Source organism: Cetorhinus maximus, unplaced genomic scaffold (genome assembly GCF_964194155.1).
Source record: "Cetorhinus maximus unplaced genomic scaffold, sCetMax3.hap1.1 HAP1_SCAFFOLD_1376, whole genome shotgun sequence".
In the NCBI taxonomy this organism is placed as follows: domain Eukaryota; kingdom Metazoa; phylum Chordata; class Chondrichthyes; order Lamniformes; family Cetorhinidae; genus Cetorhinus; species Cetorhinus maximus.
Window position 1 is genome coordinate 12,026 of NW_027597317.1, and position 13,762 is coordinate 25,787.

Sequence of the window (13,762 nt, forward strand, 5' to 3'; positions counted from 1 at the left end):
TACAACATATAGCAACTGCACTTACAGATTCGATGTGCAGCAACCTTCGGTCTTGAGCACTGCAGCCAATTACTGGCTCAAATTTAACTTTCTGATGTTTAAAAAACAAACTCAATGTGATTGCACTTGCAACCCATCTTTCCACCAAGTGTTCTAAAACATATGTTGTGGTTTGCTTTGCTCCAGTCCTAGGCTTTGCTGAATCGCACTCTGAGTGCATGAGGAAATGATTATGTACCAGCACTGTGCTATAAACAGATCGCTGGTTCATAAATAGGAAGCCTATTTTCTTAAAACAATAATACAATAACATATAATGGACATAGTTTAAACAAAATTGGCAAATTTATACAGACTGTTTACATCAAAAAATTAAGTTCTCTTAAGCATATTTCCCCTTTAGAGTACCTTATAAATGATGCAATATTCTAGTCAGAAGGCACTGCAAGTTAGGCTGACCCTAACAATGTACGTGCTGGAACTGGCCACACACAGCAATACCTGATTTAGAGCATTTACAGAAGAACCAACAAAAAAAAACAAATTAAAAAATATTTGAGTTCCTTTCAAATAATTTACTGTACAGTGTTTGTTTATCTGGGATGCTTACAGAAATTTCCACTTAAGTAGGACATTGTTAAACTTTGGGGAAGCTGAGATTTATTTTTAAACAAACATGACTAGTATTTTCAGTGATATTAATCTGTTGCCAAAGTGGATGGGCACAGTCCTAATTTAGATTGAGTGGACTTACTTGTTTTACTTTAGTATTCAAATTAGTATATCCAACAACCAAGGTGATTGTTTTTCAATATTAATTCATTGCTGCGCACCCAACAGTGGCTCACAATGTACTGGGAGGGCAGGTGCTTCATGGTTCACCCTGTAGCTGTAAGCATTAGTGAACTCACCTCTGTCATACCCACGATCCCTGAAGCTATCATCCCTGTATCTATCTCCATCCCGACGAAGACCATCCCGGTCACGAGACTCATAGCGGTCCCTAGTTCCTGCAAAACCAGGAGCCAGAAAGGTTAAGCGTTTCAAGAAGCTGTATACCGAAGAATGCTTACCTTTAAAATCTGAAAACGGAATCAATGGAGATTAATGATCTCACATGAAAAATCTATTAAGTGTTGCTCAACTTAGGCTTCTACATTGTATGCACAACGTTAAGACATGCTGGAAGTGCTGCACATGAATTAGTGGAGTAGGTGATTAGCAGTCATAGTACATCATATATCTATCTTGAACTCAAATCATAAGGAGCAGCTACGCATTGAAAATTGGCAAATATTGCCAGTACTGAGTAGCTGAGCCCTAATTTGCATAACGTACAATCATTTTCATTTCTTTTAGCTGACCAATAGAAAACAAGCCAAGGTAATTTACAAAGAGTGTGGGAGGGGGGAGGGGAGGCAAGAACGACAAAGAATACACATAGGATAATCTAACGGACATCAAAATAAAGTCACTGATAGAGATGTGCCGTGTTTGAACAGTTAGAAGAACTATGCAAAGTCAGTTCCATAGAGCTGAATAACAGAGTAGAGGTGATAGTGGATAGTGTAACCGACCATGCTAACTGCTATGAAAAGGTCAGGGAGACATAAAGGTGCCACAACTGCAGTGCTAGAGGTTGTAATTCTTGACTTTAACCAGAGTGGTCTCAATGCTGTGTGTGGACCTGAAACTTGACTGGACAGTTTCAAACAACGAATTTGAAACAAAAAGCAAAATAATGCAAATGCTAAGTTTTCAGTCAGCTGGGTGGAGACAAAGTAGTTAGAGATAAGGCAATAAAATAAAAGGGCAGAAGGGTCAAGGGTGTCCAAAGGAAAAGGGCCATGAACTGTCATCTAAGATTGAGGCCAGATTGGGTAGTCGAGCACTTGGGAAGGAAAAGCTGCAGGGTGACGGGGCAGGAAAGGAAGACAAGATAGGTTGTGTGCCAGAAATTAATAAGCCAAGTTCTCAGTAAGCTCTATCCCACTGTGAAGGAAAAAGTACGCTGGCATTGCATGTTTTGCATTACTCATTTCCCAGCTTGAATGTACCTGCAGCTATCACTGTAGATCCAGACTCGGCAGCATATCTCAATTCTGTGGGACTATTGGTCCTTCTTGATTACAAAAGCCTTTTTCACAGGTATAATACTGTTTTCAGAGAACCATCATGTAATCTTGACACTTTGGTGGATGTTTCAGGTTTTGGGAAGCATATATTATTAGCATTTTCTAAAATAATTTTTCAGATAAGAATCTCTGCCTGAGGGATGCTGAATGAGACTGGGCACTACCACACCAAGCCATCACATTACAAAAGTTGAAATTTAGTCAATACATGCTGCAAGTTTGCAAATTCTATACTGTTCTGACACTTTGATTATTGAACTACTCATATAGTTCCAGCTACAGAAAATGGTAGCACTGTACCAAGGCAGAGGAGCTTCATCCTGTAGTACAATGCATCTTTAGCTCTTAACTCATTCCTCTTTATTACCTTTTCACTAATGCCATGCTACTCCACTCACCTGGCATCATTAAAAAATGTTGCCAACTGTCCATCTGAAATGTCACTTCACCACATATGCAAAACACTACAGATGCTTCAATTTAATTTCTGCCAAGCACTGCCTTGACTTAACATTTAAAAAAGTGACATATGATAAAAAATTCAACGCATTGCAGTGAGTTAGGAAAGCAAACCCCAGGCAGATTATAAATGACAACGGAACCAAAACACTGAATAAATACCAGTCATCTTGTTACCCCATCTGTACTTCATAATATTCAACATTAGGAAAAGATTTTTTTTAAAAAGCCATCTGAGAATGTGATACAGAAAGCCCATGACTTGAAAGGATATATGCAGGTGATGAATAAAAATTAGATAACCATCCGGCTCTGAAGTACAGAACAGCCAAACACTGTTTATACATTGGCAAAAAAGGTAATCCTGAGCCAGAAGGTTTTGCTGCTTTGTATTGTATCCTGACTTTTATTTTGTTCTATACATTACCTACATCCTTCCAACTAAAGATGTTTCTCCATTGTAATCCCCCCTTTTCTGCAAAAATATTTATATATTTCGCTGGTGTTGAAACAAAATCGTACTAATCGAGGTGAGTCATGTCAGAGTCTGCAAATGGAACACTTTTTCCACACTGGCACCTGGTATCACTATTAAATGCTCCCAGGTCACACTCCCATGCCCCAGCTCTAACCTAGAGTGCTTATTTTGCATAATTTTAATTTTCCACACCAGCCATCAATATGGCTTTGCAATGAGATTGTCAGATCATGTTGAATTGCGTGCACGGCTGATGCTTACCTGGAAATTCACACAAGACCCCTACAGGAGGGTAAGACTTTTATACAATCTAATGCCCACGACAGGGGAAAGGGCAGCATATTAACCTATTACCTCAGCCTGTAAAAATCTGATGAACTCACTGTCTCCAAATGAATCTTCCATCCTTCTTAACGGATAATCATCGTTGCTGTTAGTCGTTGGCCTAGCTCTCCAGTCAGACTCCATCTCTGCGTCACGAATTCTGTCCCGATCTCCTCCTCTGCCTGATTCTCTTTCTGAGTTCAAAGGAAACCATTTTGTTAAAATCAAGCCCATCAAAAGTTATCAGAATTGCACGTTTATTTACACTCTACATTCAGCGGTCCAGTGAGCCATGAAGTACAAACATTTCTAGGTCAGTCCTTTGCTCACTGGCCAAGCTCAAATGAAAAGTACAATATTATATAGGTAAGTTAGTTATCAAGAGAGTATTTGATTCAAGAATGTTCAAAACTTTCATAGTATGGTTACTTCAAAATAACTATTTCAAAAGACTAATTAATGTGAAATTTCCATCTTGTGATCTGCTCTGAAGAAATCTTGGTAAGAACACAAGTCACATCAAAGTGACATCAGGAAACTTCAACAGAAAAAATACTAATGTTAGAAGAAGAATGCATCAGAGTCAGCAAATAAATGACACCATATATCTTGCCATCTGTAGGCTGCTCATAACACTAAATGCAAGTTATTACTTGTAATCTCAGTGCTAGTTCTGACATACTGTCATGGAATACTGAATTATTTTCTGAGGTCAGTTACCAGTTATATAATATAGAAACCACACCTTTTTCCTGAGCTTGATCAGCAATATCCACCCTTATTCTTCGGTTCTGCAACATCTAAGTGCCAGAATGAAAAGATCAAAAGAAGTAGAAAGGTTGTAACATGGTGCTAAAGGCATACATATAGGACTATTGCATAGCATATTAACTGGAAATTCCCCATCTCAAACGTGATCTTGCAAAACTCAAGAAATCATTCAGTCATTTTGCACAAACCACAATCAACCATAAGGCGTAGGAGCAGAAGTCGGCCATTTGGCCCATCAAGTCTGCTCTGCCATTCAATGAGATCATGGCTGATCTGATAATCCTCAACCACTTTCCTGCCTTTTCCCCATAACTCTTGATTCCCTTACTGATTAAAAATCTGTTTATCTCAGCCTTGAATATAATTAACGATCCAGCTCCACAGCCCTCTGTGGTAAAGAATTCCACAGATTCATTACTCTCTGAGCGAAGAAATTCCTCATCTCATGTCTCAAGAAATTACACAGAATGACTCAAATTAAGCTCTTCGTGCCTAAAAATGGCAAGGGGTGGGGAGGAGATCAAGACCCTAAAAATTAATCAAATGCTGAAAGACAATGAGGTGCAAGAGAGAGAAAAGGAGATAGTCTCCCCCCACCGCCCCGGCAAGAGAAAGAAAAGGGGTGTCATCTAAACAGGAGTTTGACTCAGAGTGGATCTGAATTCTTAAGATAAAAGCAAAATACTGTGAATGTTGAAAATCCAAAACGAAAACAGAAAATGCTGGAAAAACTCAGGTCTGGCAGCATCTGTGGAGAGAGAAACAGAGCCAATATTTCGAGTCCATATGAATCTGAAGAAGAGTCATACGGACTCGAAACGTTGGCTCTGTTTCTCTCTCCACAGGTGCTGCTAGACCTGCTGAGCTTTTCCAGCATTTTCTGAATCTTTAAGGCCAGACAGGCTAAGTGAGAATTAGTTCTAATTAATTCAGGCTAGAGCAACACAGAAGCTAGCAACTAACAAATAGTGAATCCGGGTGGGTGGGGGAATGGAGATGTGATAAAGAGACAACAGGAGGAATCTGTACAGGAAAATTCTGGAGCTCTGGACTTGTTCACAGGACTCAATACACAAAGTAAGAACAAGGATTGAGGTATTGAGAACTGTGATCAAGAGCACCGTACAGCAAGGGGCATAAAAAGAAAAATTTTAACCTTAGAGATGGAATAGGAAACTGGGAGTTGTGGGGAATGATGCCAGAGCAAGGAACATAAAGACAAAAGCTTCTGAAAATGGAAGAAAACCTGTAGAAACCATGATTCACAGAAGAGTAGAATGGAGTTCATGGGAACGTGAGAGGAGCTAAGATTCCTCAAATTCCTTAGAATCCCCTGGAATGACGCCCAAGATATTAATAAAAGTCATCTCAGGATTACTCTGCGATTGGAGCTGGACAGTGAGAAACATGACTCAGGAAGATTTCAGAGTCCTGGGGCAGAGAAAGTTATACAGGACAGGCTTCATCTACAGGGTGTGATAGGCTGAAGCTACAGTAAAACAAGCCACAAGGCTCAGTTGAACTTCATATAAAAATAGCCAGCAAATGCAGTCTTTCCATGCCATTATCTTTAGGTAATCATAAGAATTGGAAGTGCTGACAAGGATTAATATCAATGTCTAAAATGAGGCAGAGGATAACCCAAGAACTATAGCTCAGCAAGTCTAACAACTGTTGTGGGTAAAGTCCTAGAAGGTATCCTGAAATACCAATATAAAAATGGTATAAGAAGAGGGAGTCAGCATGGATTCCTTTGGAGATCTTTGCCAAAATGACAGACCTTGCTATCAGTGGACATTCTGCGGATATGATGTATCCTGATTTCAGCAAAATTTCTAATACCATGCCACATAAACACTTAGTCCACAAATTAGGAAGGCATGGAACAGGAAATGGAAGTTTCCTAAATCTGAGAAAACAAAGGGTAATTGGGAATGGAGCTGTCCTGACATGGTTGGGGCGGTTGGTGGTTGCACCACTGCTTATGGTATGATATATGTGCTCTGCCCAAAGGCAGGTCCTTGGCTCATTGTCTGCTAATGCGTCATCCTGAGTCATTTTTCTTGGCAGTTTTTGTCAGTGATGGTTTGCTATTGCCTTCCGCCCTCAGGGTCAGGGTGAGGAGGCAGGTCTCAAGTCTATCTCAGCTAGAACAGGAATCCAACCTGTGCTGTTGGCATTTGGTAACCAAGAGAATTGCGCAAATCTGATAGCTTCAATATAAAAATAGTCAGTGGGTCAAGACACCTGGGAGGTAATTTCTGGAGAACAAAAGTCAGAACTTGTTGATGTCATCCCCCGGGTTTAGTAAAACGACTGATCTTTAAAATACCATAATATGATGTTTCATCTAAGAGAAATACATATGCAAAAAGGCTGAAAACATTTACTCTACCTCTTCATTGAGACTCAAAGCATTCATCAATGATTCCACATCGTCAAACTCAGCATAACCAAATCCCTTCAATCTGTCCTGGTTGGTAGACTCTCTCGGCAAACGCACTGCACTGATCTTTGGGAGGCCAAAAAACAGCAAGTTATACATCTGGCATTCTACACAACTCGCAGTTCACCTTGGGGTGAATTTTATTCAACAGTAAAATATATGAAGCTTATTTCTTCCTTCTTTCCCCTGAAGGTATGGACTCCTTGCTGGAACTGGTTCTATAGTGTAATTTGTATACTGCTCTCATTTACTTACATTCATTCCATGGAAAAATTTTCTGATGGAGTCCTCAGACACATCATAAGGCAAATTGCCCAGAAAAGCAGTGTAGGGTGGCTGCTTTGGAATACGGTTCATATCAACATCTGGTGCCCGAGCAGCACGAGGTGCTGTTGGCAGCAATGCCCGGTTAATGGCAGGCTTATTATAAATATCCTCTTCAATACCAGGCCAGGCAGTGGAAACTATCAAAAAGACAATGAAAACATTGATTAAACATTAAAATAACCTTCCATCTGTTTAATTAAAAATAAAAAAATATTTTTCCCTCGCAGTGGCCTGAACATTGAGCATCTTATTTCTTTAATATAAAGTGCGCACTTATGGCTATTAAGAACAGGACCAGGTTTTTCCATAAAACCCATTATGGTGAATCGCCTGCTCGACTCAAAGATGACAAATGGATTTTTGACGATATTCAATTTTTAACTTGTATCTTTATGGCTAGGAGCAGCTCACGATGAATTTAAAGTCACAAAGGTTGGCTATTAAAGGCAAAGCCACAAGCTTGGAGATTAGAAAGGCTGGTTATGATAATCTTCACAAGGTGCGAATCTTCAGACACCCTATTTTCTTTTCCCTAAAAGTGTGCAGTTAAATGGCTGCAGATTTCATATTACATGGCTCGCACCATAAGCTATTGTTAAAGATTAACTACAAATATAATATTGACAAGGGAGAGGTAGCCTCTTGTTTCAATATAGTTTTAAAAGGATCTTGAAAGATAAAGTTCGACTTTACGCGAATGGCAAGTCTCCTAAGCAGTCTGCAGGTCATTCAGAAAAGCTTTGCTCGGGGAACAGCACCTCATCTTTCAACTGAACACTTTACCGCCTTCCTGACTCAACAAAGAGTGCAACTTTAGATTGCAACCTCTGCTCCCATTTTGCTCCCTTTTTCTTTGCTGCTTGTTTTCCAACCACCCCACTCTTATTGCTCTCAATTTTCCGTTTTTTTGCTTTTGGACAGCAGCTGTTCATGATTCTGCCATTAACAGAACCTCTAGACGTCTTCTGTTTCTTTCCTTATCCCATTACCACTCCCCCTCGGCCTTGCACCATGAACCCTTTCTTCATTTAAATCATTTCTGCTTTCCACCATATCACAGACCTTCCTTTTGGTTTCTTCCCCCACCCTCCCCCCATTACTTAAAGCCTATTACACTTGTAACTTTTCCCAGTTCTGACAAAGGTTATCGACCTGAAAACTTTAACTATTTCTCTCTCCACAGGTGCTGCCAGACATGCTGACTATTTGCAGCATTTTCTGTTTTGATTTCAGAAAAGCTCTGCATTGTGCCAACCAGCAGAGAAGCTAGGCCAGTTCAATGCCGCATGTTTCAGTATAAAAAGTGAGCATCTATATTATTTGATGCAACGTGAAGAACAATGATGGTGTGAGAATTATCATTTTATACTACATATTGTTCATTTACCCATTTTGTTTCAATAAACCATCTGTTGGTTCAGAGCCTAAATCTTGACCTGATAGAGAGTACATTCAGTCCATCTTTCAAAATGAAGAGAATCACATGGCAGTACGTTAAACTTTGCAGTTGCCCATGTAAAAATTACAGGTTCTCTGGTGCCATCCCTGGGCAGAAAAAGTAAAGTCCAGATTGTATAGATGCAAGGTCTGTTTACAAGAGTGGCCAGCAATACTGAAGCAGAGAAACCATTTATCAAAAATTCATGACACCACATTAAATAAGATCATTTTGGTGGTATATGGCAGAGCTGCTAGCGACTGTGCAGCAGTAACAAGCAAACATTAACAATTTCAGTAGGGGGGCAAAAGGGTAGCGTCCTAGGCCCAACCATCTTCAGCTGCTTCAAGGGCCTTCTCTCCATCATAAAGTCAGAAGTGGGGAAATTCACTGATGACTGCACAGTGTTCAGCACCATTCACAAAGTCTCAGGTACTGAAGCAGTCTGTGCTGTATGCAGCAAGATCTGGACAACATTGAGGTTTGGGCTGATAAGTGGCAAGTAACATTTGCACCGCACAAGTGCTGGGTAATGACCATCTCCAACAAGAGAGAATTTAACCATCTCCCACTGATGGCATTACCATCGTTGGATCACCCATCAACATCCCAGGGGCTTGACACCATCCAGGACAAAGCAGCCTGTTTGTTTGGCATCCCATCTACAAACGTTCACTCCCACCACCACTGACGCACAGTGGCAACAGTGTGTACTATCTACAAGATTCACTGCAGCAACTCCCAAGGCTCCTTACACAGCACCTCCCAAACCCACGGCCACTACCATCTAAAAGGTCAAGGGCAGCAGATACATGGGAACACCACCACCTGGAAGTTCCCTTCCAAGCCACTCACCACCCTGACTTGGAAATATATCGCCGTTCCTTCACAAATACAGGATCAAAATCCTGGAACTCCCTCCCTAACAGCATTGTGGGCGTACCTACACTCCATGGACTGCAGTGAAGATAGCTCGTCACCACCTTCTCAAGGGCAATTAGGAGTGGACAACAAATGCTGGCTGAGCCAGCGACGCTCACATCCCATGACTGAATTTTTAAAAAAGAGGCTGGGAATTCTGCGGTGAATAACTCACCTCCTGACTCCCCAAAGCCTGTTCATCATCAACAAGGCATGAGTCAGAGTATGATGGAATACTCTCCACTTACCTAGGTAAGTGCAGCTCCAACAACACTCAACAACATCCAGGATAAAGTAGCCTCCTTGATTGCCACCCCATCCACCACCTTAAATATTCACTCTCTCCAGTGCAATGTGGCAGCAGTGTGTAGCATCTACAAGATGCACTGCAGCAACTCACCAAGGCTCCTTTGACAGCACCTTCCAAACCCACAACCTCAGCTACCGAGAAGGACAAGGGTAGACGTATGGGAACACCAACACCTGCCAAGATCCGCTCCAAGCCACACACCACCCTGACTTGGAACTATATCACCGCTCCTTCACTGTCAGTGGGTCAAAAATCCCTCCCTAACCACACTGGGTCTACCTACACCTAATGGACTGCAGGAATTCAAGATGGCAGCTCACCACTGCCTTCTCAAGAACAATTAGGGATGGGCAACAAATACTGGTCTTGCCAGTGATGCGCATATTCCATGAAAGAATTTTTAAAAAAAGGTTACTGCTACGTGCATTTTCCACTTAGCTGCTGAATATCTCATATTATAGGTTACTATTTACATTCGTTGATTGCTTACCTTCGCTATCCAAGTCATCAGTCTCATCTGCCCAGCTGACAGGCTTCGAGGGAATGTAGTATTGGGCAGATCCTCCACCATCCTCTGCCAGAAAGTCAGTCAGGGTAAGAGTCTTTCCCTTTTTCTGCTTCTTCTTCCCTGTACATTAGGAGTTAGAATTGTTAATGTTTTTAAAACTCAGTTGCAACACTAATACACTATATCAAGAATGTTTACTGCTTATACATTAGAACAGAGTCTGGGTTAACATTCTGACTGCTCCTTCCCTCCCCACGTTGAGTCTGCCCACCCCTTTTCACCACTGTGTGCGCATAGGACTGTTCTATAGCTCTAGGGTCAGGACAAAAATAAAAACTCAATCCCAAAGGGCTGCCTCCTAGATTATTGACTAAACTGATACTCCCTTGAAAATTGTTTTCCTCTGGCAATGAGGTTACCTTCTAAACCAGACAAGTATTATGACAAGGCTGCAGTGTCTCAAACTGCAATGAGCAAAAAACAAGGCACAAAAAGGGGAAGAGTCACAAATCTAACAGTAAATTTAAACAGCCTCTTGACAAAAAGTGCTTAATCATGAAGAATGGGCAAGAGAGATAAAGACAAACCTGCAGGGTTATAGAATTGCAAGAACGTTTAGAATCACGTTCTGAAAATGTCTATCACACTTGACCTACAGATGCAAGCCCTGGAGAGATAGCAAACCAGTCATTTTTAACCTTTAGAAAATTCCCCAGCATATTCCTGAGATTAATTAGTTTCTAAATGACCACAGCTTGTTACAGCAACTAGGCCATGTGTTATTAAAGAGACATCGTTCCCAAAAATGTATTTTACATCATCACTATTTCTTTACGGGGGGCAGACAGGGAAATATGAAAATCTTGTAAGTAACAGAATTTTGTCATGGAAGGCAAGTCTGTAGCCATAGAAAATTCCAGGAAAATGCACAAGTGAGCAGAGATAAGAGAATTGTTAAGCCTTTCCTCCCCTCATGCACAGAAACCTAGAATCACCATCCCACCCACTATACATGACGTGTTAAAATCATAGTTAATCATCATAGTTTTACACAAGCATTCTAGATCTATAAAACTATATATGCATCTGGTCACAATCTAAAGAAATATTTGCTGTTATCGGTTTCCTTGCCATAATCAGCTAGAGGTTCCCAAACTGTGGTTCATGACTCCCAACGAGGTCAGAGAGAGAGAATTTGGGAGTGGCGAGCTCTCCCTCCTCTGAGGCAGCAATGGCAACTGTGGAGAAAAGACTACCCAGTCCAGAGGCTCTGGCGGGCCAGCCCTGGGCCCACTGGATCAATGCTGCCAAACAGCAAGGGGCAGACAGTGAGCCCAAAGTGCTCTTTAACCTTTGAAGCAGCAAGTGTCGAGCAGGCCCAAGATGTTTATGCGTCGACTTGCTGTAGGCAGAGGCTGGCAAGTGTAACTCATTGACTGCTGTGTCCAGAGTGAGAGAAAAACCAGGAGGCTATGCCAGAAAATGAGTGACGGCTTCAAACTTTGTTGTGTTTCTAAATGACCACAGCTTGTTACAGCAACTAGGCTATGTGACATTAAAGAGACAGAGACAACATAATACACTATGTCATCTGATGCACAATGTCCCTCTCCATATAAAACAGCATATTCTGTGACTTACCATGAATGACACAGGAGACCTACATAAAAACTTACACACACATTATGTACTCCACCCAGTGTTATCAATGGTGTGCACGGCATACTTCTGGTCATCATTTTAACGTTCCCAAAAATGTATTTTATATCATCACTATTTCTTTACAGGAGCAGACAGGGAGTTATGAAAATCTTGCAAGTAACAGAATTTTGTCATGGAAGGCAAGTCTGTAGCCATAGAAAATTCCAGGAAAATGCAACAAGTGAGCGGAGATAAGAGAATAATTATGCCCTTCCTCCCCTCACGCACAGAAGAAACCAAGAATGACCATCCCACCCACTACACTTTTCTGGGAAAAAAATATCTGTTTCTGCCTTAACCACAGGTTTAAACCAGGCTTCTAAAGTTAATACAGCCACTTCAGAAACAAAAAAACCCAGTCAGAGATTAAAGTGTAAACTGGGCATGGTATATAGTGAATCCACAGGACACATGAGTATAGCTGTCCTAGTTTGGCAGGCTTCCCTCCCTGGGGAGCTCTATACTAATGCATGCTGGAAGAGTACATTATTGTCCCCTCCTCCAGTTCAACAGGTACCAGATCAGTAATGAGTTGCTCAAGCAGCATGGTTTGTTCACTTGGTAGTGAGTACCAGCAGCCTGACTTTGGGGCAGTTCTGGCTTTTTGATTAGGGGCTGCTACACTCCTGTCACGTGGAACATTTCCAAAAATCACACGGCAGGAGGAGAGATCACAGGGTAAACTCTCTGGAAAAAAAAAATCTTTTCATTATCCCATATCAAGTCAAGCTGGTTTTAGCCCACACGTGCAGGCTTCACAGCAAGCAAGGGCAGATGTATATAATAATTTAGAACAGATCACACAATAAGGACACGGAGAATTCAGCAAGTAAGATTTTTGTTTAAAAACGGAGGGCAGGAATGGAAAAATGAATTAACCTGGCCCAAATTAGTTCTGCCACAAAACCAGCCCAAGGTGCACCTGTAGTGTTTGCAACTGTGATGGACTGACACTACCTCAAAAATGAAAAGTAAAGATATTTTAGTCATAACGTAAAATGCCGCTAAATTTCATCTTTTTCAGTTTTTATTTTTGAATGACTTTAAAAACAACAGAGCAATCCCATAACCTTTTAGTGAGCTGGCGATGTAACCCAGTTTCTTCCTCCCACTCTGGAATATTACTTGCACTGATTAGATGCAAATTACTAAAAGAATTTCATAGCCAAAAGCTTAATATTCCGAGGCTCCAGGTGGACACCCTAAGCTTTAGATTTGACCAGTAAATATTATTTTAGTGGTCACAATCAAGGCTACCGAATTGTTGTTTAAGAAGCAGTATATTTAACAACAGATTGACAAAAACGTAACCCAAAAGGTTGCAATATGTGAGCGCAGTAACCAACAATCATTAGGAATGTGTTTCAACAGAAGCACAAGGTCACTCTTCAGTGTGAGATGGGTAACTAGAGGTTATAGATTTAAAATAATTGGCAAAAGAAATAGAGGGATGATTAGGAGATAAAAGCAAAGTACAGTGGTTGCTGGAAATCTGAAATAAAAACAGAAAATGCTGGAAAAACTCAGCAGGTCTGACAGCATCTGTGGAGAGAGAAAAACAGAGTTAACGTTTTGAGTCTGTATGACCCTTCTTCAGAGCTAAAGAGAAGTAGGAGGAGGATAATTAGGATAGTTTTTTTGCACAGAAGATTGTTAAAACCTGAACCACACTACCTGAAAGGGTGAAACTTCAAAAAGCAACTGGACATACTTAAAGAAAACAAATGTGCAGGGTTATGAGGACAAGGCTCTCACGTGGGACCAAACTGAATAGCTCATTCAAAGAGCCGGAATGGACATGATGAGCCAAAAGGCTGCCTTCTGTGCTGTAAGATTCTACAATTCTAAGGTGGATGGGTAGGCCTTAATCAGCCCCCCTAATAACTCTCTGATTTGGTGTCCACTTTTTGTCCAATTACACTTCTATAGAACATCCTTAAAAGT

The 13,762-nt window shown here is 41.0% G+C and overlaps 1 protein-coding gene across 4 annotated transcripts in view; it reads right to left on the reverse strand.

The window, feature by feature from the left end:
• Positions 1-13,762, reverse strand: part of eif4ba (eukaryotic translation initiation factor 4Ba) — a 36,554-nt gene that overhangs the window by 11,766 nt on the left and 11,026 nt on the right. For all 4 annotated transcript variants that reach the window (XM_078536643.1, XM_078536642.1, XM_078536641.1 and 1 more), the window contains exons 2-7: positions 10,100-10,237; positions 6,869-7,077; positions 6,563-6,679; positions 4,142-4,196; positions 3,456-3,590; positions 912-1,010 (exon numbers count right to left, since the gene is read on the reverse strand). In XM_078536643.1, the coding sequence (XP_078392769.1) occupies positions 912-1,010; positions 3,456-3,590; positions 4,142-4,196; positions 6,563-6,679; positions 6,869-7,077; positions 10,100-10,237 (753 nt within the window). The remainder of the gene's footprint in view (positions 1-911; positions 1,011-3,455; positions 3,591-4,141; positions 4,197-6,562; positions 6,680-6,868; positions 7,078-10,099; positions 10,238-13,762) is intronic.